This window comes from Rhyacophila brunnea, unplaced genomic scaffold (assembly GCF_057557595.1).
Source record: "Rhyacophila brunnea isolate RB1 unplaced genomic scaffold, BYU_Rbru_1.0 scaffold_3, whole genome shotgun sequence".
Lineage (NCBI taxonomy): Eukaryota > Metazoa > Arthropoda > Insecta > Trichoptera > Rhyacophilidae > Rhyacophila > Rhyacophila brunnea.
In genome coordinates this window covers 40,755,693-40,779,989 of record NW_028232965.1, presented here as the reverse complement: position 1 = coordinate 40,779,989, position 24,297 = coordinate 40,755,693, and the positions used below count along the sequence as shown (strand labels likewise).

The 24,297-nt window shown below is 32.7% G+C and overlaps 1 protein-coding gene across 1 annotated transcript; it reads right to left on the bottom strand.

Annotated features, from left to right (window-relative positions):
* Positions 1–1,671: 1,671 nt before the first annotated feature.
* Positions 1,672–22,560, bottom strand: LOC147068363 (zinc finger-containing ubiquitin peptidase 1-like). Its single transcript, XM_085952399.1, has 15 exons — positions 22,250–22,560; positions 18,963–19,294; positions 16,359–16,804; positions 15,257–15,321; positions 14,720–14,836; positions 12,427–12,678; positions 11,861–12,001; positions 11,543–11,665; positions 10,888–11,056; positions 10,673–10,796; positions 10,220–10,451; positions 8,416–8,507; positions 4,215–4,345; positions 2,702–2,901; positions 1,672–1,834 (listed from the first exon to the last, which is right to left on the bottom strand). Exons 2-15 carry the CDS (start codon positions 19,202–19,204, stop codon positions 1,790–1,792), a joined length of 2,379 nt encoding a protein of 792 aa, XP_085808525.1. The 5' UTR covers positions 19,205–19,294; positions 22,250–22,560; the 3' UTR covers positions 1,672–1,789.
* Between the last annotated feature and the right edge of the window lie 1,737 nt (positions 22,561–24,297).

The window sequence follows — 24,297 nt, the reverse complement described above, 5'->3', positions numbered from 1 at the left end:
AAAATTGGATTGAGCCGGATTTTAACTCAAATTATTTATTGTCCACAAGAGTGCTCTTTCTGTCCGATCTAAGGAATTTCAAATTCTATCAAGGAAAGGCAACTAGCTTTACTATTGACTAGTGTCAGACGTTATTCAAATTTAGTTATTGGCATCCTTACAATTACATCCGTTTTTATTCAATACTGAACATACATACGATTTGAAAATGTCAGATTCTTTACATACTCGTACAAAATAAATTTTGAAAAAAATATGTATTTTCAACATGTTATTCCAAAAATGGATGGTAGCATTCACCCGGACAGCGAATGGTGTGAATTCGAACCCAACTTGGTTCAATTGTTCATGTTAAGGATTTTTTCTAATAGGTATGTTTTTGAGGTTTTTCAAATTATGAATTTTTAAATAAGTAACAATTATAGAATGTTATAATATTATAAATTATATGTTCTATTAATTGAAAATTGAAAAAGAATAAATTAAATCAAGTAAATCATGGCCTGAAGTTTTTTTAAATGGGAATACATAATAAATTTCTTTTGTATTTTGTTCAGAGTATCATGATAAGATCAAGAGTGGTTCAGTGAAGACAATCATTCGTAGTTATCGCTTTGTGTAACAACCTTATTCTAAATTATTTTAAAATTGTACTAGCGTGCCTTTAAGGAATTAAATAATTAACAACAATGTAAATAAATTAGATTCGTGTTCGTAACAATTTACATTTACAAAGCCATTATTTTTTAAATCACGACAGATTTTTTTTGAAACGCGTGTTCAAGTTACATTATAATTTATCTCTAATCAGCAGTGACGTAATTGATAAATTTTTAGATTACTTATACAATATTATTTTTAAATTTAATTGTTGACAATACCTATGAAGAAATTTCATTTCCACAACCGATAATCGTGAAAAAATATTACAATATTAAATTTATGAGATCAACCTTGAGAAGTTACATAATAAGTACATTATTATATCAGTCCCTAAATCCGACAAAACTTTACAGCCAAATCAGCGGAGAAAAATAATGATAAGACTCATTTTATAAGCGTTTGAAAATTAATAAACTATTTAAGAGTATTCAAATTGGAAATTAAATAAAAGTAAACGTTGACAACCGAAAAAATGATTCACTACATTACAGATCTCATCGTGTAAAATTATCTTTTGTGCTTACGACGGATAAAAAAATACATGTTATAGGTAAGCGGATTTTCCATTTCAGTTATTATGATAAATATAATATTTTCTCAAGGAGAAATTACATGTAAAATTATACAAAAATAAATGTATTGAAACATACAATGTATATTATAAAATTATTCAATTCAAAATATGGACAGAATGATTAACCCGAAACGAAGGATTGCACATTATTGCAGTAAATTTTAAAATTCACAACTACTTTGTTTTAATAATATATAGCAAACATTAAATTTCACAATGTGTTATGATCGCAATCATGGTCACTATATTGTATAATGTATATTATATCTAAAAAATAATGTAAGTAGTTAATAAAATTATTAGAGAATGCTGTTGCAAAACAATTGTCATGAATCGGTGACTTGCGGTGAAATTAGAACTGTTTGATTGAGAAAAAATAATGTAAGGACATAATATTATCAATGACAGCTGCTTCAGATCAATTTTTCGATCCCTTCGGGTTTCGGTTTACAGATCGTGATTACGAGTCATTTATCTTGAGGCGGTGAGATTGATGTGTAATGACATGTAGGAACGGTGCGTTGATTTTATTCCCGTTTATTGTTGATCATTTCATCTGTCGGGGGGTATTCGAACAGATCTCAATACCTTGCTTGCCTGAAAAATTATTGAACCTCGTTGAGAGTAATGTAAATACTTGAAGTTGAAGAAACTATTCATCATAGGATGTGTTACAGAGGGGCTGGCAAATTTGTTTGTTCTTATGATAGTTGTTTACATACACATTATAGTCATGAGTTACCTACATGATAAATAGGCAAAGAATGAATTAATATGGTCTTTCAATACGAACAAAAAAAACCACACATATTTCAGATTTGAATCTGATGTTGGAACACATTTATCTTTGATTGAGTGTGAAGGTAATTTCGAGGTAGGTAGATGTGTTTGATTGTAAAGTCATGGGTCTCGATTTTAAATACAGGGTCTGGCCAATTCACATATTGTTTTTCAATATCTGAACCCAGAGGATGAATCTAATAGGTTGAACAACTGGCTAACATCCATTTCTCGTAAAAATTTTATCCGTTATGAAACCTATTCGTAGAGCCAATGAAAAAAAAACACAATAAATACTTACATGTAGAGAAAGCAATGTTTTTACATATGTAACTCTGATGCATAATCGGTTTTGGTCTTTCATGTTTTCTTGAATATTTATGTAATCAGTACAATTCAAAGTGTCTCACAAATAAATCGATACTTTAGACTGTTTTCATTTGTAATTTAATGATTTAATGGTTTTATAGAGACCGATAACTTGAGGTGTGGCTTTGGCGCTAGTATCATAATGCGAGTATTGCCGGTGTATTGCTAGCTATTAGTTCTCTAAACCGCCGCACCTCAAGTTATAGTTGTTGGTCTACAGCAGTCCTCATTTAAAACTATTTTTTGATACCTGCTTGACTTATAAAATATGTACAATGGGGTCCAACTGAAATATAATTTGACAAGGATAATTACCTCATACTCCTGATCGTTGTCCATGAGCCCCCTGATGGCGACGAGTTGATACTGTCGAGCGCGCAGGGCGGGCGGAGCTCTGCGGAGGGCTCGCAATGCGGCCGCTTCCAGCTGAGAGCCTCCGTGAGACGGATCCAGCACCAGGAGACGCATGCCGCCCCCGCGGGACACCTCGCAACCGATTATTGTGCGAGAGTGACCTGCCCAGTGAAACATTTGTCATGTTTAAACAACCCATTCCAATATAATTGAAAATTTCATGCTAGCTGTTTAAACTCTCTGACTGTGATAGGACAACGACATGCAATTGAGCCACACCAAAGGAACATGTCTCATAAGTACCAAGCAAATGGAATTGAATATGACTAAGATCGAGATGAGGGACCTTGTTGTGTGACACATCAGGTCTATGCATCTGTCAAGTGTGACATCATTTCTCTTGACGCAGTTGTTATTTATTCCTGGGTTCAGGATCTCGCCACAATATGCCGTGCGGAAGGAAATTTAGCCACAAGATCCTTCCTGTCGTCAATTTTAATCCCCGAAAATCATTTTTCATACAAAAAGTTCGTTATAAATCGAATTATTTCATAATTCCAAATGGAATTTGGTCCTAAAGGCTATTTATATCCATATAAATCGAAATAAATAATTGTAAAATACTTTTTCTTGGAACGTAATAACTTTAATGACCGCAATTAAGTAGGCAACATGTAAATTTAATTTACTGGTGGAGGAAAACTCAAAGATTAAGTTGTGGAAATACACATAAACTTCTAATGTACTATGACATAATATGATTTATCCAATCATCAATATTATTATTGCAGTGAATGTCAACCAGAGGTTCATGTACTTGTCATTCATATAAATTTAGAATCCATTGTTTTATTTCATATTGTAATATTTACTGTGTAAAATATTAATGTGAAAAACATTTTATTTCGCAAGTAACCTTAGTGAATAGCCATTCAAATGGTTTTCAGAGAAAAATCAAGTGACTAAAGTGACATATTTTACATAATGTATTATTTAATATGTATTTTAATAAACAACATAGGATTCTTTCTTTTTAAATATTTATATTCTTGATAGGTATTTAACTGAATGTCTGATTACACAATGATTATTTCTTAATTTCAGAGTGTAAAAAACACATTTCGAATTAGTTCACCATTATTTTTCAATACTACATTGTGCCCATACAAATCAAATAATTTTTTTTTCTACGGAAAATTCGATTTATAGCTATTTTCGCTAATTCGAAATCAAATTTTAAGAGTCCAAGGGTTTAAGGGTAAATTGAATTATAAAGGTTCAACTGTACTCATTAGATAATGCCTCGCACAGTTGATGCACTATGCACAACAAAATACAATGTTTCTGCTGCCATGCCGGTGAAGAGACACGGAGGTTATGTCCCATAATAGTGTGGCATTGTCCAATTCCACTCAGGTGTTGTATAATAGCTGACACATATATTGAAAATTATCTGTAAGATGATTCTATATACCTTGATGCTGTAGATATAAAGGTGGTTTAAAATCATCAGGGTTATCTTGAAAATATTTTAAAACCCACGCAAATAACGCTGGATGACCTCCGTCTGCACCTGTTGGTCGATGGAAATCGATCAGTTGACATCTGTAATATAAATGAGGTATGTCAAAAATGACTTTTGAAAAGAAAGACCAATAATAATTGAATATTCAAAAAAGAGACCATATTTACTAAACAAATTTATTGTATGTAAGAATGTAAGTATGTATGTATTCAAGAAATAGAATGAAGGCTTGTTTACACGGGCACAATACTAATCATTGGTACTCGCTAGCAGTGGTGGCCGGTGGTTTTTTGGATTGCAATTTTTGAGGGTGAGCTGGAAACTTAAATTTATTGACGTCTAGGAAATTATCTGTTTACATTATTATTGCAAGCTAAGTGTTTCTTGATTTCTTCTATTTTAAAAACGATTATTCTCTTTTTAGTATAAAGAAATATTAATTTTCCAGAAATAGTGTAGCTAAATTATTTTTACTTCCATACTGTCTTCCTTTCCCTTCACCAGATTAGAAGAGTACCTATACTGATTTAAATTGGATTGGACTACACATGAGTCAAAATATCTCAACATACCTATACCTACATTTCATTTTATTTCTTTTAGCCATTTTTATAATCAATTTCATTGTTTTAAATTTTTTTTACAAGCATTTTACATATGAGATTGCTATATCTGATACTAAACATAATTTCCATGCGTGAATAGTAGAATATTATAATAAACCAATAATAATTCATATCTGTATTTGAACCAATATCACATCATATCTATGAAAACGATTAGCATGATTTCAGTTGTTTTATAATGGCTTTAGTTCATGCTGAGTTTTGGGTTAATTTTAAGAAAACTAAATTGTGCTATTGCCTATTGGCAATATTGGCATATCAGTTCATGGTTTGCATTACAATAAGTGAGTGATACTATTGAAAACCTATGAAGAAAAAATATGGTTCACGGTACTGAGCGATGTATGCTGTTCGACCAGCCGCCGTTGCTCGCTAGTTGCGCTAGCCACTGAACTACTTCAAACGCTGAGTAGAGTTTACACGAGTTGACAAGTTAAAGTGTATTAGTAGGACGATAGAAAATACAAAATAAAAAAGACACATACTCCTGTTTGTAATCTTATTTGTCACAAAACAATACATAGTTGGGTAAGCGTTAGGCGGTTTATACGTTCAGACAAGTTGAGAGTGTGAGTGGAGTCGGCCTGTTTATATGTCTCAGTATTAGTGCGAGTAGTGAGTACTACTGATTAGTACTAAGCCCTAAATTGTAAATATACATTATAACTAGTTGCTTTATAACATGTGAATGTCCTGTTGTGATTGTCTCATTATGTAGGTACATAAAATGTTTTAAAGAAATAAATTATAAGGTTCGATAATTTCGGCGGGAAACCAGAAATAGGCAGGGCACCGAGTGAGACAAGGCAGTACAACAGGCGTAATTCAAACACTACATACATTAGCCGTCCACTTCATGTGCACCTTAATATTGTTTAGCGGTACCACTGTACTGCCCTTCCAAGGAAGAAGGCAGTATCTGAATCTCACACTTATGAGATAAATGACATGTTTGACTGACATTTTTCAAATTTTAATACTGTGAATTAATAAAAAAGGTGATATTTTGTATTAGTAGGATGCTAAAATACAAATAAACTAATAATAAATCTGAAATTAAACACTATCTCTCTATATAAAATTTATAGAATCAATAAAATGTCTTCTTCCTTGGAAACTGTTTGACAATAAATTAAAATTTTCTTAGTAAAAAGGCAGAGTAGCTGCTTTACTTATTGCTTTTTAGAGCATAACTTTTTTCCCAAAAGCTATCTTCTCGAAATATTTTAAGTAAATAAAACTCAGTTTAGCTAAAAAATTAAATTTTATTAAGTTTTTTTTACAAAAGTCATTGTTAATATTATAATAAACTATATGATACTATTAATAAATTTTAAACAAAAACATATTAAACATTGGTATGAGAATTAGGATTCTCTCTTGAATATGTTTGTAGATTAATTAGTTTCACTGCCAGCCAATTTTTACTCGTGTGCGGAAATTTGTACATATGCAGTTCTCCGTATCACACTTCACCGTGAAATGTTGTATGGGAAATAAATATATGGTCGTGTACTAAAGACCGTCCAACCTCTTTGGGTCGTATAGTGCTGAGATAAAATTCATGTCTAAATAAAACACGGTTTTTGTCGGTTTACAGGAAGCCAGCGGCAAACAAATTTTGAAAATAGCTGATAAAACTGGATTATTTGTTAGGTTAGGTTTTCATTTTTGAATTTTGCCAAAATCGGCTATGTAAATTGAATTAATGTTTATATTGAATGTAATAAAATTGGAGACCGTATAGCATACGGTCATCTCTTTCCGATAGAAAGCTCACGGCGAACTGTGCTATGGTGAAATATTTTATGTACAATTTACATGTTACCATTTTTACTAGGTGGACACTTGTAGGCCAGCTATTTTTGGAATAAAATAACTCCCTTACAAAATATGAAATAGGAACAGAATGATAAATATTTGTGAAAACTTACCAAATCAACATGTTTTTCGAGTTTATTGTCAATATTTTCACACTAAAATGATACAGATTGTTTAGAAAATAATATACACAAATAGTTTATTCAGAAGTTATGACGTTTACAAGAACGCACGAGTTAACTCGACCATGGCCTGACTCGACTGACATGAATTAACTCGACTCTGGCAGTGCTCAGGTTAAATTCCAAATATTGCTCCATGTTCTAATTGTTCTAACATTCACCAAACCCAACAGTTAAATCCTTAACAATACCTACAGAGAGAAATCTATTCTTTTGCTGCTGCTGCTGGACATTAAGGGTCTGAGCTTTGCAATTATGTTTTGTTTTTTCAATTCTGGAATCCCTCGGCATATTGATCTTTGTTGAAGGTCTTTAAATTTATCTCTTGAAATAGTTTGTTTTTTAGAAATCCACCTAACATACCCCAGAAAATTCTCTCTTCTCTTCAAAACTCGGCCTTTACTTTATCTTCAAAAGTACTTACATATAATATTTCCTTCAACAGATTGTACAGTTATTCCGGTTTTATTTGCAGTAGTAATGGCACTTTCCTTAACCAATTGCTTCATTTGTGTCAGTAGGTTCTTCAATAAAAACAATTGGCATATTAATAAAAGCGTTACTCATTCTCTCTTAAACAATATGTATAATATTTTCTTCAACAAGTTGTACAGTTATTCCGTTTTCATCTGCAGAAGTGGAGATCTGGCACTTTCATCAAAAACATGTCATTTGCTTCATCCGTGTCAGTAGGTTCATTAATGAAAATAATTGTCATAGTAATAAAAGCGTTGCTAAGCGGCATGACCTCACTCATGAGTGTCACATAGTAATTTAGTTGAAACGTCATTTTCTATTAAAGGTTGAACCATCGATAGTATTTTTGCAGCTCTGGAAGACACATTAAATTAGAGTGCATTACATTTGAATACTTAGGATAAAAGCACACCAGTAAAATAAAGAGAAAGTTTTAAAAACATAACCTCACTCTTTGACATTGATCTAAATCTAAATACTAGATTGAGTAGAAACAAATAAGCTCACAAACAAAATATTGTTAAATATTATAAAAATATATCAACGTACCTTTCTCCCATTATTTTAGCGTAATAAGTCCACTGAGAAAGCACTTCAATTTGGTAATGTATTTGACAGATCAATACACATGAAGTTGTCATCGATACAAAAATGAATTAATTTCTTAGCAAACAAGCAGTAACTGCAATAAGTAGGCATTGACTGCCTTTTCTCTAAGAAAACTACAGTTGCTGCCTTTTTGCTACGAAATACATATAATATTAACAGATGTCCATTTTTTCACTAAAAATTTTAATGGTATTTTAGTGATAATACTGATTTTAAAGTGAACAGCATATATAGCCTTCAAAATTATATATTAAAAACAGATGGCATTCATAACTCAATTTCACACAATTTGCGAGTTACTGCCTTCTTCCTTATCAGGCAGTACATATGATGATTTGTTTTGTTCTCAATTTAATTGTTCCATGTCTGTGTTTGGCCTATTTTGTTTCTTAATTTAACTAATTCATATATTACGTACGTTTAATAGTTTCTTACCTTATTCTCAATGAAGATAAAACTGTAACAACTTCACAGGCACCTATCCACTTTCTAGTATTATGAAGTTTTGACCCTAATTGCTCCGCACCCTGAACAAAAAATAGCATTAAGAATTGTTATTAGTGAAATATATATATGTATATATATACATACATATACCTATATCATATAATATAATCGTATGGCATAGCAAGACAAAAAAATGTGTAACAAAAGAAAAAGACATAAAAAAAAACAACACAGAAATAGTGATATAGAAAGTCACAGTGGAACCAATAATATATTATAATCCATGCGACAGGTTCCGGTTTGGCTTGGTGTATGGCTGAAATTCCTCTTGGGAAGGTATACATGTTGCGGGACTCCACGATTTGCTCCAAAGCCTGAATCTCACCACACTTGGAGACTCTTTCACGGTTCATTTGTGCATCATATAAGCACACCTGGATTGAATTGAATAATACAATTCAGGCTTTTTTCAGATGTGTATGCAAAATGCATAATTCGAAAAAATATACATCGCAGAAGACAAGATTAAGAGGGAGGGTTGTACTTACAGAGGCACTGAGCGGAAAAATACTTAGCTTGCAATTTGAGACATTTTTTTGATAATTTACAATTTCAACACGTAAGTGGGGACATAAATATGTAATAAATTCACATTTTTTTTACAATTGTAAGTTTATCTTTGACTTAAAAAAAATCTTTTTAATGTTTTCAGATACATATATTTATTAATTAATACAGTTGAAATTGTAAATTATCAAAAAAATGTCTCAAATTGCAAACTTCGTATTTTTCCGCTAGGTGCCTCTTAGGTACAACCCTCCCCCTTAATAGTGAGAAATATTTATTGGCTGAAGATTCATTGTTAAATCAAAGTGATCATAATGTAAAATTTAAGTTTCGATATAAAAAGGTAAACCACTATATTATTCGCTTCTATGCAGAGCATATCGTCGTTGAAACTAGAAAATTGTGTAACTCCGTTTTGATCGAAAATTGACTTTGAATGCCATCTAGTGGCCGTTGATAATATCTATCTGTCTTGCAAATTTTGTAATTCCAGAAAAATTGTATCATTGTTAAATCATGGATGATTTCACTCCAAAACCATACATTTGTATAGGAAACCATAATGTTTTTTGTCTCTCCTGTAAAGTAGTGTTTTTGGAGTTACACAATTTTCTAGTTTCAACGACGATATGGGCCTCGACAGAGTGGATGTTATATTAATAGGACCTTTTTTGTGAGTAGTCGTTTTTAGCCATTCCCTGAACACGTTGGATCTTTGAACTGTATCAAACACACAGAAAAAGACAACATGCATTTGTATTTGTCCAGCCACAGGATTGATCCTGCGACCCAGAGCTTCATATCACCACCCTACCTATCAACTTGGCCACACTAAGTGGAAATTTTCGTCTATTCAATTCTTAACTATCCTAAACGCCAATTTTTCGAAATAGGTTTTTTTACATCAATCGATTCTCTATGAAATTTCCAACATTTCTGTATAAACCTAAATGCATAGGATTATATTGAATTTAAAAAATAATTATTTTCATGCCACTTCTAAAGTACCTATCCTAAGTGACATTATTTGCCAATGTATTGAATTTTCCATAAATTTGAAATTGGAAAACATTCGCCAAAAACATTTTTTTAATATTTCGATATTACAGAAATAAAATCGAATTAAGTTATAGGTTCGTAATTTCTAAATTTCTCTTTCCTGCACATTTTATGGTTTGGCGTTTAGGATAGTTTAGAATTCAATAGACATTTTGATTGATTATACCTGTGTATCGAATCCAAGATTCCACGCATGTTCCACCATGAGCTGTAACCGAGAGATAGAAGGAACGGCAGTTCGTGGCTGGCGAGGTTTGTTAGCAGGACCGCCCGCGGCCACTGATCCCCCGTTGGCCACATGACCGTTCCCTCCGCACGCCTCTCGCCATGCTCCGTTATAAACTGCCTCGTTATAGCCGGTGTGCTCTACCAGTGATGAAATTAGCATTTGCATGTTCCTGTATAAAACGGAAAGGCATTCGGTTAACATGATCTTTCTAAAAATATAAGTGTCATTCGAGTGACAAATTAGGTACAATTTGATTTTGACAGCTGCGAAAGACCACTGATTTTTGGCACCAAACTTTGTGCTCGGCTTGTATGCTAGAGATGTTATTGGGGCTGTGAAATGTGAAGAAATTTAGATCAATGTCATGTTATAAAATTAATATTCAAGTACCTGAAACCACATCCCCAACCTCTGTCTCCATAAGTACTTGCATAGTGGTCTACTGCAGAGCAGAGGTATGTCTTTAAGATGGATGGATTCTGCGTATTTGATGTTTGAATTCTTGCAAGGATACCTGAAATAGTATCATAAATTATATTTAAAAAAACAGAACTCAAGTCAAGTTCATTTTCCAGATGTTTCATTGTTAGTTAAAGTGTCATCACCTTTTGTACAGCTTGTGGAATCATCAACACCATCACTTTCGGCTCGTCGAAGGCCAATTCTTCTTTCATAATAATCTCGAACAGAAAGTTCTCCAGTGTATACAGCTCTGCGTAAACCACGCGCCGCTTGTTGACCGTAGTTGCCTTGTTCATCCATGCCATACTGAGCCTGGTTTGCAAATGTATTGATTAACTTAATAAGTGTACATACACTAGAACAGCATAGGCTATACCTTGAAAATAGGTTTTTTTGTCTACAAAAATAAATCATTAGTACCTTATACCCAGCGAACCTTTAACGTCAAGACTTCACACTATTGCAGTGGGATAAAAAGCAAGAAAGTTAAGCTATTATGGTTTGTAACAATTCAGCAGACCGGCACGGACTCTTGTAGGGAAATCGAAGAATTCCAGTAATTTTAGTGAAAAAAATATCAAAATTCTATACATAAAAGCGGAAAAGTATTATTATTACTCGATAATGCAGTCGCACCCGTTATTTGATTGTTTAAACCAGATTGATGAAATGTTTGTAGTATAAATCAGGGTGTAATAGAGACATTCAACCACTTACATATTATTATAAGATCCAAAAGATTGAATTGATATTGACAGAAAGGTGTTGATGTTTTAAATATTGTCGATATATACTAACCCGAAGCATCTCGAATTCTCTTTGTTCTCTATGTCTCTGAACTTCCCGTTGTTGATCGGTTACGGTTGTGTTGTTAGCGGCTTCACTTATCCCTCTTTCAAAATGTTCTTCTATGTGTTTTGTCTGGAAAAAGGTTAACTTTCTCAGTACACTGTTAGTAAACTTAAGGTTTGATAGTTCATACCTCAGGATAGTGAAGTCTTGGAATACATCATAGCACTTTTATCACTATGTTTATTGATTTAGGAGATGTGATGTGATGTTTCATTAGATTTTGATACATAACAAACAGTATGTATATGATTTAGAAATGTTTACCATATCTTGCTGTGTAGTACAATTGGGTAAAGCCTGGCAGCAAACTGGACACACAAGAGCTCCCGGTGACGGGCTTGATTCCACGAGCATTGATTCAGCCGTTTGAAGACAAGAAGCACTATCTCCGCCAGTTGCACCATCCTAAAAATAATTAAATATCAGTACCTAAGATAAAGCGAATTAGTGCAGTAATAAATGATCGTATAGGGTGAAGGCAACGTATAATTATCATAAATCAACAAAAAACTTTCTTTTAAAACCACCAAAAATGTGTATGATAAATCAATCTGAAGTTAATTTTTTTTAATTAATGATGATTTAAATGACCTTATTTATATTTATGGACATTGTACTCTAAAAATTTAACTAGAAGATAACTTTCAAAGAGTATATTCACATATTTAGTGACATTTTGCTGGGTTAGATGAAACCAAGCTTCAAATTTCCATGGGTAGGCCACTCGGAACTAGAAAGAGTTTTCGCACTGTGAAATGTATTCATTTTTATTTACACTAATGTATTCATGAGTATGTATGTGTTTATATATATTATTATACATTTATTACCTTTTGAGGACTTAAAATATCTCGATGTTCGATATTAACGTGTAACTCAAGATCAGTAATTCCGGCAAAGGTTCTTTCACACAGTGGACAGTGCAATCGACTCTGTGTCAGTGCTAGAGTTGGGTTGGAGGGCTGGGCGTCATTTTCAGCACTGGCTGTATTTAACGATGGAGATGTCAGATCAAAATGCGCGCGGTTTATATGTTCTTCTAATCGCTGTGCACAGTCTGATGTGTACTGACACATGAGGCACTGGAAATAAGTGTATTAAATCATTTGCAGATATTTATGAGGCAATCGGAGTGACTGACTTCTGGAAAAAAAAATACAATCCTAATGTCTACATTCTGTATGAAAACACTGGCACAGTTCATTTGACCATAATTGGGAGCTACACTGAATATGTTATGTGTACTGAATGAATGATTTTTAACTGGTGAGGGAGTGTCTAATAATTCCCTGTGATACGAGTTGTTTGTCGTCTGTCATGTATTTTACCTTAGTACCTTATTAAAGAATAGGCGCGCTCAGGATAAGGACTGGTGTAGAGAATTTGTTTCAGGAAGTCAAGTAGAGGTGAGTTGGAAATACTGCCACCAGTTTGTGTACTCAAGTTTCGGATGAAACTACCCATACTCAGTATGTGTGGCCCAATAAACTTATTCCAAAAAACTTGTGATGGTATCAACACGAGTCGCTATTGTATGCACTCGCCAGTTGGTAGATTTTCAACACTATTGACATTAAATGCGCGCGAACGAGATAGCACTTGAATATAGGTATATTTTAATTTATTAGTCTAGTGCAACGATACTCAACCTTTTTTTTCTTCGGGCCAAATACATATATTTGTAAAGTAACGCGGGCCGCATCACTACTGGTGTGACGAAAAAAATCATGAAATCCCCCCTATTTTACAAAACATTTTTGAGATTTTAAAAATTATGCGTGTTTTTTAAATTAATCGTGTGCAATAATAGCAACACTCTTATACCAGATCTGATGTGGACCATAATGACAATCCTCTTCGGGTGTCACTATCTGTGCGTCAAAGTCGAAACGAATCTCAAGATATACGAAATTACTGATAATAAATGTGTTTCGGGCCGGACATAAAAGCTTAAAGGGCCGCATGTGGCCCGCAGGTTGAGTATTGCTGGTCTAGTGCGTTCGAATGTATGAATAATAGGTCATAAATTTTGTGTGGCAGCAGTGGTGAGATGACGCTCAGGCTTAGGCTTGTTATATGACCGCTCAAAACATGTTTAAAATTTAAAAAAAATCACTGTTATTCTTTTTTGTTAACAAGAATTATTGTAACCTAACAGAAAAATAACTCATAAATTTAAAATGTGTTTAAAATTTTATAATAAATGGGACTTTTCGATAAGCGGAGCTCAGCGTATTTTTATCGATTCTATTGAAGCCGATAGACAGTCTGAGTTCCCTGAGCCGATACGTATTTCAAATACTAATATGGAGTTGATTTTAGTTTCAGTTGAGTATGAAACTTTTGTCGCATACTCACGCCAAACGCTCTATATAGTATTCCAAATACTAGTAAGTATTTTGGAACAAGTTTCTATACTAAGTATTTTTTTATACTGGTAGTAAGTATACTTAGTCTTCAAAATCGACCAGTTTTCCCATCTCTAAAGTCAAGACTCACAGCGGAGTTAATTGAGATATTAATTAAATTCTTTTATTCTTCTAAAACAGTGATGGTGAACCTTTTCCCACAAGTGGGTCAAAATTAAATTTGAATTTTATATATATTTTACTTTATAATCTATATCAGAAAGGTAACAGTAAACTACACTATTGAAAATAAAACAATAATGTGAACAGCAAAAAATATTTCGTTTAATATGAAATCTGCTATGGTTGATTTGATGATTAAACATTTTTCTGTTTGTATCTGAGTTTCATAGTTAGTGACTTTTAATATTGATTGCTACGTGTGTAGTCATAATATCTTTATTCAGTGAAGTTCTTTCTGCGGATTTATTAAAATTCATCGAAGAAAACAGCTGATTAGAAAAATTTCCATTATTAAGTTATATTACAGAAAATAATTGAAATTGCCGTATTGTAAATATTATATATTATGTAAAATTTTGAAATTCATAAAAAATTAATTTATAAAAATCTTATACTTTCTAAGCACTTGTAAAATCCTTATGAGGATCAAGGGTTTGCTATCACTGTTTCATTACAGTACCATTGTGTTATAAAGTGACATTTTGTCTTACTATTATATCCGTATGATAAAACAAATAAAAGTGTTAGGTACCTGAATGACAGCTGGGCTAGGAGTAGTTGGTTTAATTTTCTTAGGTGTATTAGGTTTCAATTTCAAAGCGAGTTGAGATCTCAAGGGTGAACCTTGTCCAGCACTCGATAATGAAATCTGCAAATTAATTTCTAGTTTTAGTCATGTGACAAGAATGTTGTTTTTACGGATGAGTTACATACTTCTAATTATTAATTTTCTCTTCACTTCTCAATCTTTCCTTCGTGGCTGAGGATCCTGACTACCCTGAAATGCAGCTGTCTTCGGTAAGCTCCTTCGCTTCTTTCCTGGAGGTTGCCCAAAACCATCAGTCCCCAACAGGCCTGCGATGAATAATATGTTCGAAAAATTGCAGAAAGTGTCTCAGACATATTGTCGATAGCAGTTCCTTTATCCTCAGTCTCTGGATGATTGGCTGGTTTGTTGTGGTCTGTTCAAGAAATACGAAGCATTCAGTGCCAACACCACATTTTGAATGCATCAATTGTCTTACGCACCTTTAGAACTGTGTAACAAATGACAGATATATTTATTTACCTTACTACTAGCCGGTGAGAGCTCGTATTCACTGCCTGAATTGTTTCCTGAATTATTTTTAGTATCTGAAAAATAAAACATAGTGTCATTAAAATATCAAACTAATGTTAGACATTACAAATGATGATCGATGATATTTCAATTATTTTAAAAATGCAATCTTAATAAAAAGAAGACTAACCTAACACATAGATTTTTTTAAAGAAGAAAATGTTGCATAATGGATACCTACAATAGAATACTCTTAGTTAAATTTAATGACTGTCACAACGAATGCACACCAAAAGACTGGAGGTTTTAGGGTTGTAGCGGTATCGGTGTATGCTGAGGATTTCTTTGTGTCATCACTTTATTAATGAGCACATTTTAAGATGACAAAATGGGTCAAGCTTATGACCGCCATGAAAAGCAAAAAAGCAGAAAGTTGCATACTCCATCCACAATGAGAAATATGATTTATTTCAACCAAAGATGTTGAAAGAAAACCTTCATCTCTAAATAGATGGAGCCCAAACATGCTAAAGTGAAATAAAAAAAAAATGGACCCCAGTCTACTTATTAGGTCAGTTACAAGTAACTATGTACATTGCATGTTCATTTGAAAAGAACTTCAGACTTCTACTAGAAGATTTATTTGCTAATTTGCAGTATATATGAAAGTACAATCTGTCATGATAAGTAGACAAGCCGAAATCAATACAATACTCCGGCAATATTATTCTGTTGACAAATTTTGTAAAATCGTTTATAATTGCACGTGAACAGCATAAACATAATGAATACCAAAAGCGACAACCATTGCTTGAGTTAAGAAATCAGAAATGCCAACTGAGTGATGTTATCTATGCAGTTTACTAACTTATACTTTATTCATTTGGTCAATGCGTTCAAATGTCAAAATAGAGAGCACCAAAAAAAGAAAAAGAATAAAGGAAATAATGGTTATTGACTTATTTCGTCGAGATTTAAAAAAATATTCATTTCCAAGATAAAAAAAAGAATTCTATATTAACACTTAATGGTTGTGAAACGGTTCAAAATTATTATAATTGAGTCGTACTACATAAATGTCAGTTCAATTATTAGCTAATATCTTCCTCACCATGTTTAGATGTTCCATTGTGGCTATTCGATGTGACGCTTTCAACAGAGCTTTGTCGACTTGTAGATTTGATTTTACTCTTCCCCTTAGATACAAAAGACAAGCTACTCTCACTTCTCTTGTGATTATTACTAGAAGCAGTCTCCCGAGATCCCTTGGCGGAATGGGAAACATCTTTACTGTGGTGGGATCCTACTTGCTCTCTGGTGGTATGGGCGCTAGAATGCTTTTTAGGTTTGACTCCGTTCTCGCTGTTATTTTGTGACAAAAGACTCGTTTGGCTAGAACTTCGGGACCCATTGGTATACTGAGAGTGGTTTGTCTTGTTATTCGCCGCCGGAGGAGCGTGCCCATTGCTAGTTGGCGTGTGCCAGCCATTTTGAATTGAATTAGGTGTATTGCTGTAACCGCGGCAGTCTGATATTGTATCCGAGTCTTCATCAAATCTGAAAACAATTGGAATCGATTAGCCAGTTGATCTTAATTAACTTGTCAAGTGATTGATGCCATTGTCTACTGTCAACTAAATGTCACTTACTGCCAGCAAATAATAATTTAAGTGCAAATTGGCTATTGGCAAGAGGATTTATAACAGACAGAATTCACTATAATAATACTATACAGACCAGTGGCGAAGGGTGGAGGTAGGCTGTTAGATCTGTCATAAATAGTGCACATTAAAATTTCTCAGTCATACATATTTGTTTTCATTCAAATAAGACTACAATTTACAGATGGTTAGTTTTTAAAATTCAAATATACCCTGCAAAACCAAGCCATAGATAATAGTCAAAAAATACTAAATTATAAAAATAAATCATGCATAACTTTGGATATTTTATAGATAGAATAATATTATTTATCTATTATAATTTGGTTTAGGCAGGGCTTAATGAATTTATAAAAATGAACCAACAATATGTGTAATTTATGTATTCTTAATCCAACGAAAACAAATAAGTACGAATGAAAAATTGTGTACAATTTTGTCGTATCGCGCAAAATATACTAAAACCATTATGGTTTGGTAAGGCAGGGTTTAATTGATTTTTAAAAACTAACTAACGCCATCTGTAAATTGTAATCTTAGTTTCAATAAAAACAAATACGCATGACTAACAAAGTTTAATGAGTACTATTTATGGCGAATCTTAATAGCCTACCTCCACCCTTCGCTGCTGATACAGACACACATTCTACTGATATGGTATGCATTGATATAGGTACATGGTATAAGCAAAACTAAAAAGTTATTGTAGACTGTTTTTTTCCTGATGTCACATAACAATTCGACTGTGTTTAGGAAAAAGGGCGTAACTCTCGATTTTTCGAAAAATCCTTTTATTAGATATTAACAATGTATACAACTAAATACACGTTCTATAAAAAGGAAGTAAGCCGCAAATTCCGAATTATTATCTAAATTCAGGTTTTAATTGAGATTAATTAATTTTTAATTTATGGAAAAAAGCATTTATCCCAAGGCCTGAACAAAAACGATGCATGAGTGCGAGTGAGAAAGTATGCGGCACCCTTACAATCTCTGCGACACGCGCTAGAGTAAGATAAAAGGTCTACTAGCTACAAGCCAGTTTCCAATAGTATCGCCATCAAATCGGGGCGAAACGCTTCACATAGCGTCGATAACTTGCGAGCTTGTGTTGCTAAAATTGATATTTTTTGTGTTAAACATAAAGTCAGTGGTAAATATTTTTGGTTAATTAAGTAGAAAAGATGGTTCTGTGTGTTGTCTTAAAATATGGTAGCCGTACTGATAAGCAAGAAGATGGTATTACGTTTCATAAGTAAGTTGATACATGTTCGTGATAATTTATTTGTATTTTATTATATATTTTAATATCAGTGACCTAGTGTTTCTTTAAAATAACTTAAATTATGGATATCTTTATCTAATGGTTGCATTTTGACCGCTTAAAAATACTATATAACGTAAAAAATATAGAAAATTATATTTTAATTCTGAGCGTCTAGTGCGAGCACTTTGGGCGAGCACTAGCGAAATGGTCTATGGTCTCGAACATTTGTAGACGAATGCGTTCGCTCGCTCACAAACCAAACGCAAGGCACGCGGCTTCATTTAGCAATGCAACGGGTGGCGTCTAGATGTATCTATAGTCTAAGATTTATCCTCAATTTTAATGATTTTTCTGTAATAACTTCTTTAATTATTATTAGATTGAAAATATATTACACCAAATCATCAATCATCATGCACCCAATGTCTGTGCCTATTTTTAAAAAAATATTAAACTGAAATCTCTCAAAAAGTTTTTTGCCTCTCCTGTAAAATTTGTTTTGTGAGGGTTACGCCCTTTTTCCTAAACACGGTCGAATTAATCACAGATGTCCTAAAAAATCAAAAAGAGGTTTACCACCGAAATGTGTCACAATCACAAACCATAATAATTGAATGTACAATATATAATATTTCTCTCACTTCTCCACATACAAACCGTCCTTGCAATGATACATGTAAATTTACGGTGCAGCGGCAATCAGGAATTTTACATAATAATGTACAAGTAGATAGGTACAGGATTTAGTTAGTAATCGTAATATTAATTTTGAAAATATTATACTCACGCAGGACTCTGGTCATCTATGAAGACCATAAGTTCAGCCTCAGGTGTCAAAAAATCTAAATGAGCTTGGTTGACATGGATGAGCATTTCGTCAGAAGATAAGTCCGTCAAATCGCAGAAAGGACACGTTGCCTGGCCGTCCACGTGATACATGACCGTGTGAGCTCTCATTTCCTCATCGGAGAACCCCTCCAGGCCGCAGATTTCGCATGTGTACGATGGGTTGGGGCTGTTGGCCGCCATTTTCGATGTCGATTTACTTATTCAACGCTACGAAAATTAAATACTCTTCACTACAAACGCCCCACACTTCTGCATTCTTGTTTGATAATTCTGAAATTTAAAAAAGGGCGATTATAATTTTGATAACGGTAAACACTATTGTGAAAAGCTTATTTTACGTTTTTATTAGCTCGTATTCTTGTTTGTCCAGTGGTTGTTTGTCCATTACAAATCTTGCAATCGATTTTTAACTAACTTCCCGACTAGCTAGACATTTGAAACTTTTAGAATATATCAGAACACGATGCCAATGCATTCTTTTAATACTTTTAGCCATCTTTAAGCAGAATTGAATTCATTTTCAGTTAATTCTGTTTTGTATGGAAAGTTATTTCAGAAAAATTCGTAAAAAGTAAAAGTGCTAAGGCAGTGGTCCTAGCAACTAAATTATTAATATATACGTGCGTTACTATGGAAATCAAAATGACATTTCAGTATTCTATATTTGTTTGTTTTTTATTTACTTCATATCAAGTACAAGTTTGAGCATATTGAGCATAATAATTGAACAGAAAATTTAAAAACGTTGTATATAAAAAGTTCTTTTTATCTTGTAATTATTTTCATTTAATTCATACCCTCTTTAGATAGAGCATATCGTCACCGTTCAGGCAAAAGTCACCAACCCTAAAAACATAGTTTTGAGATATCGCAATTTGAAAGTTTGAAAATGCAGGAAAAATCAGATTTTAATGTTTTTAAGGTTTTATCTACATTAAATTATTTTCTCATGTCTTCTTAATAATTCCTTTAAGGTACTTTTACTTTTTGATGCTAATTAAAACATCTGGAAGGTTTTAAAGGAGGCAAGGTAGCTCAAATTATGGTTTGGTGACTTTTGCTTGTTAATAATCTGAACAATGTTAGCCAAAAGAAGCATCAGTAAAACTCACCATCCATAGTATAGTGACTTTTGCTTGTATATTTATAACGAAGGATTTTTTTTTTATAGAGTCAATAATGTCTATTCACCTATAATGACTTTTGCTTGTTAAGATTTTATCGAAAGTCATTTAGTGAAAAACAAATAATTCGGATTTAAGCAAAATTTTACTAACTAATGTACCGAGGTGAGTTTTGCATCTTAAAGAACATAATTTTACGCTTCGGGTGACATACTCAACTCAAAACTGCCATTTTCAGGGTTGGTGACTTTTGCCTGAACGGTGACGATATGGACATTTCACATTTTACCAAAATTACTTTTTGTTCACTAGTCTTCTTGTATAATCCCAGGTTATGCCAGCATACCATAATTCTACTTATTAATAGAACCGTTGGGTACATTTTAAGATGCCGAATGTCTTGTGTAACAGGTGGTACTTAGTCAGAACCAACTGCCGCATGTACAAGGCTTATATTCTTACAGAATTGTTTTACGGTATCAAGTCACGACACCTTACAAAGACTTATAGCAAAACTGTATGCTGTATTTTAAGAAAACATCAGTATGAGTTTTTCAAAAATGGGGAGAGAAGAGAGCGGACCTTGCAGCAGGGAATCATATATAAGGTGAAGATGTGTCATTGGACCTGGCTCAACCGTGTACTACAGATGCCTCAAGAGCTTAAACGTGGCCTGTCATTTTTTCAAGTGTCCTAAAAAGTCCCTAAATATTCTTTAAACATTATATATGGCGGAGCAATCATGGCATGATCTGGAAAGACATAAGAAGACTGGTAAACGACAATGATTCTTGTAGGTGCCCGTATGTTCCATACAAAGAAAAGACATGGGCAATCTATTATTCTTCAAAAGTACTCCATATTTTATCATTTCAGAACTGTAGACACATAGACTGACACATAGAATGTTGTGATTCAGAAGTGTAGACACATAGACTAACACATAGAATGTTGTGATTCAGAAGTGTAGACTGACACATAGAATGTTGTGATTCAGAACTGTAGACACATAGACTGACAACATAGAATGTTGTGATTTATTTTTCATTGTGATGAACTTATATAAAGTCTCAATTTGGGAAAAATACACATCTAAGTTGGTACCTATCTTACCTATAGAGGAGAGGGTACACACATACAAACTCGACACAACTGCAACACATTGACTTTGTTGGAATTATACATTTACAATATAAAGCACTTACGTACGTAACAGTTATTCATCAATTCAACCTTGTGAACAAATTCTTAATGCATTTTATTGCTTGCTACTCGTTGTCAGATAAAAATTCAAGGACTCTTGAGGTCTTCAAATATTTGATTAGGTACCTACTTATTTTTATTTAGCTACCTTAGATACATAACTAGAAAAAATCACTTAAGTGCCTATAAGATTGACAGAATCTAGGTATAAAATCAGTACCTAATCCAGGCCAGTGACTTAGCGAAATCCAATATTATAAAAAAATAATACACACTTAATGATAAGATAAGTCTAGTACTAACTTAATAGCCATTATGTCAAAAGATATGATCTCCATTCCGGGTTTAATATTAGTTGTTTGTTTATGTAAATTGACTGATAAAGTTAGAAGATTAACCTTCATAATAAACCATGAAACATTTTCGTAATAATATGTCAATTCGTAGATTTTGTTGCAAATGTTGTATGACACCAGTAAAACGAAAAGCAAACTAATAATTAATTATAGTCAATAGGTATAACTTCACGAAAAAAGTGACAGCTTATGTAAATTTGTATGTTGAAAATGTAGGTAAGTAGGTACATATTATTCAGAGGTAAAATCTATACTAAATTATATCGATTCGAATTTTAATTTTAGCTTATTTTATTTAATTTCTTAGTAATATATTAATCTGTCTCACTACTGCATGCCATTGTCAAGTTTAGTGTGAAAATGATTGAATGATTCTTTTACTCGACGTAGTAAGTTAGGTTATAATGAAATCGATAAAACTTCCGCAATTTCATTTGTATCCTATGAAGGCATACTACGATAAATGAGTTCAAAGGTCACTGTTCACAAATTATTTGCATGCACAAAATTTCATGGATATTACTAGTCTCTTAATTACTTACCATACGTCAATTCGATCTGTTAATTATTTAAATAAACAAAGTCATTCAGCTAATATAATTATTCGTTTAGGGCACGAAGCGTACTGAGATTACTATTTTTGCACTTATTCACTTAAAATATTATGGCACTTTGTGATTATATAGATTTAAATGAGGTTTTATGAATTGCTTTACATTTTGCTAATTGTTTCTACTAAACTATTCCGATAAAATACAGATGAATTTGAAGGAAAAGACTTGATTTTGAGTGCAGAACAGGAAATACACATTTTGACCAGCTGACCCCGTGTGACGTCACTTCGTCTGCGTCTGCACTCTTCTTTTCTCTATTCTATTCTCTATGCCAGTGGGCCATTGGCTAAGTAGGAAACTGTTTTGTATTGGCAGCTTAGGAAAACGTACTTCCGTGTCGCTGCGCCCTACATAAAATAAGAAAATCGTCACCGGCAAAAAAATGTTACAGTATTAAATTTGAAGTATTTTTTGAAAAGGAAAATAATTATCAACAATTTTTTTAAAACAGGTTTTTTCACCAGACTGCAAAATAGGACTTCTACCGGGGGTACGCAAGTCGATGTGTGGAGGTGTACGTGAGTCGACATAATTATGAACGTTCGCAAACAAAAAGTTATAAATTAATTATTTAAGAATAACTTTTTACGTTAAGGGGGAGAGGCATACCAGCAGAGGCACCTAGCGAAACAATACGAATCTTGCAATTTGAGACTTTTTTTTGATAATTTACAATTTCAACTGTATTAATAAATAATAAATATCTATCTGAAAACATGAAAAAGAAAAATATATTTTTATAAGTCAAAGATAAACTTACAATTATTGTAAAAAAATGTCATAAAATTAGAATTTGTCACAGGACCACATCTTATTATTACATTATATTTTATGGTCATATTTATTATTAAAATTTAGTTTATTAAGTTTTCTATTTTTTCTCGTACAGATTTTTGACTAATTCATAGTTTTTATATTTTTTTATATTCATTTAAAAAACATCGATTTTTATAAAAATATACTTAATTGTGTGTAACTGAAATCCTTTTTATTTTTTTATAGTTTATTTTATATATTTTTATTCTTTATATTTATATGTTTTTTTTATACTTTTTATTATAGTATAGACATAATCATTATGTGACTATATATTATAAAAAAACCAGTAAACATGAAATTGCGAGTATTCACCGATTTCAACAAAAAACATATACAAATTGGTGGATAAGACTTAATACCGACAATCTCAATTTACTCTAAAATGAAGAATTTTGGATATCTTTGCAAGCTAAGCCTGAATAATATGTAGAATTTCTATAAAATATGTCTGATATGTCAATATGTTTCCCTGAATTTTCTCGTCTTAGTTAACATATTATTTTCGACCACATAAAATATAAATTCATACCATAAGAACATTATTGAAAACGTCGTCGTCTTAGATTATAGAAAAAACGTCGTGTTAAAATTGAGCATAAGTCATATTAAAATTTGGAACCTACGTCACGTGTCCGTACCTTTTCACATTTTTATTTTGTCAACACTTTCAATTTTTATGTTATTTGACATTTTAAAATAATCGTGAATAAATTTAATAACATAAAGAGTGAAATTATTGTAAACATATTAAAAAAATTAAAAGTTTCTACATAATATTTTGTCAAAAATTAAATATTTTTAAAAATCATATTGTTAGTTAAGCCTCAATTACATTGAGCTTCTTTACGAGCTGTTTATTGGCGAATTTAAAAGCGGGAGATTCAGCTACTGCGATTTGATGATTACACACAAAACTTTCCATTCCCTGAGAAGCCACAAGCCAGCGACTATTTTGACAGAACGTAGTTCGTTTTTTTACCGGGAGGTTGGTACTGCGCTCTACTGCGCAGACGCAGTAGGCCCACACGCCGGCGTGTAGCGTGTAAAGTTGACCGGCTTTAAACATTTCTCGGTAGAGTGTTTACAACCTGCTTATTAGCTTATTCGATGATTACACTGGGCGACTTTACAGGCAGATTGTAAATTCGCCAATAAAC

Coding starts and splice junctions, on each gene's coding strand:
- LOC147068363 (XM_085952399.1), bottom strand. CDS start 19,204: ATGGCGGCCAACAGCCCCAACCCATCGTACACATGCGAAATCTGCGGC. Junction 11,057..11,542: donor GAGAATTCGAGATGCTTCGG/GTTAGTATATAT, acceptor TTTGCAAACCAG/GCTCAGTATGGCATGGATGA. Junction 10,452..10,672: donor GGTTGGGGATGTGGTTTCAG/GTACTTGAATAT, acceptor CGTTTTATACAG/GAACATGCAAATGCTAATTT.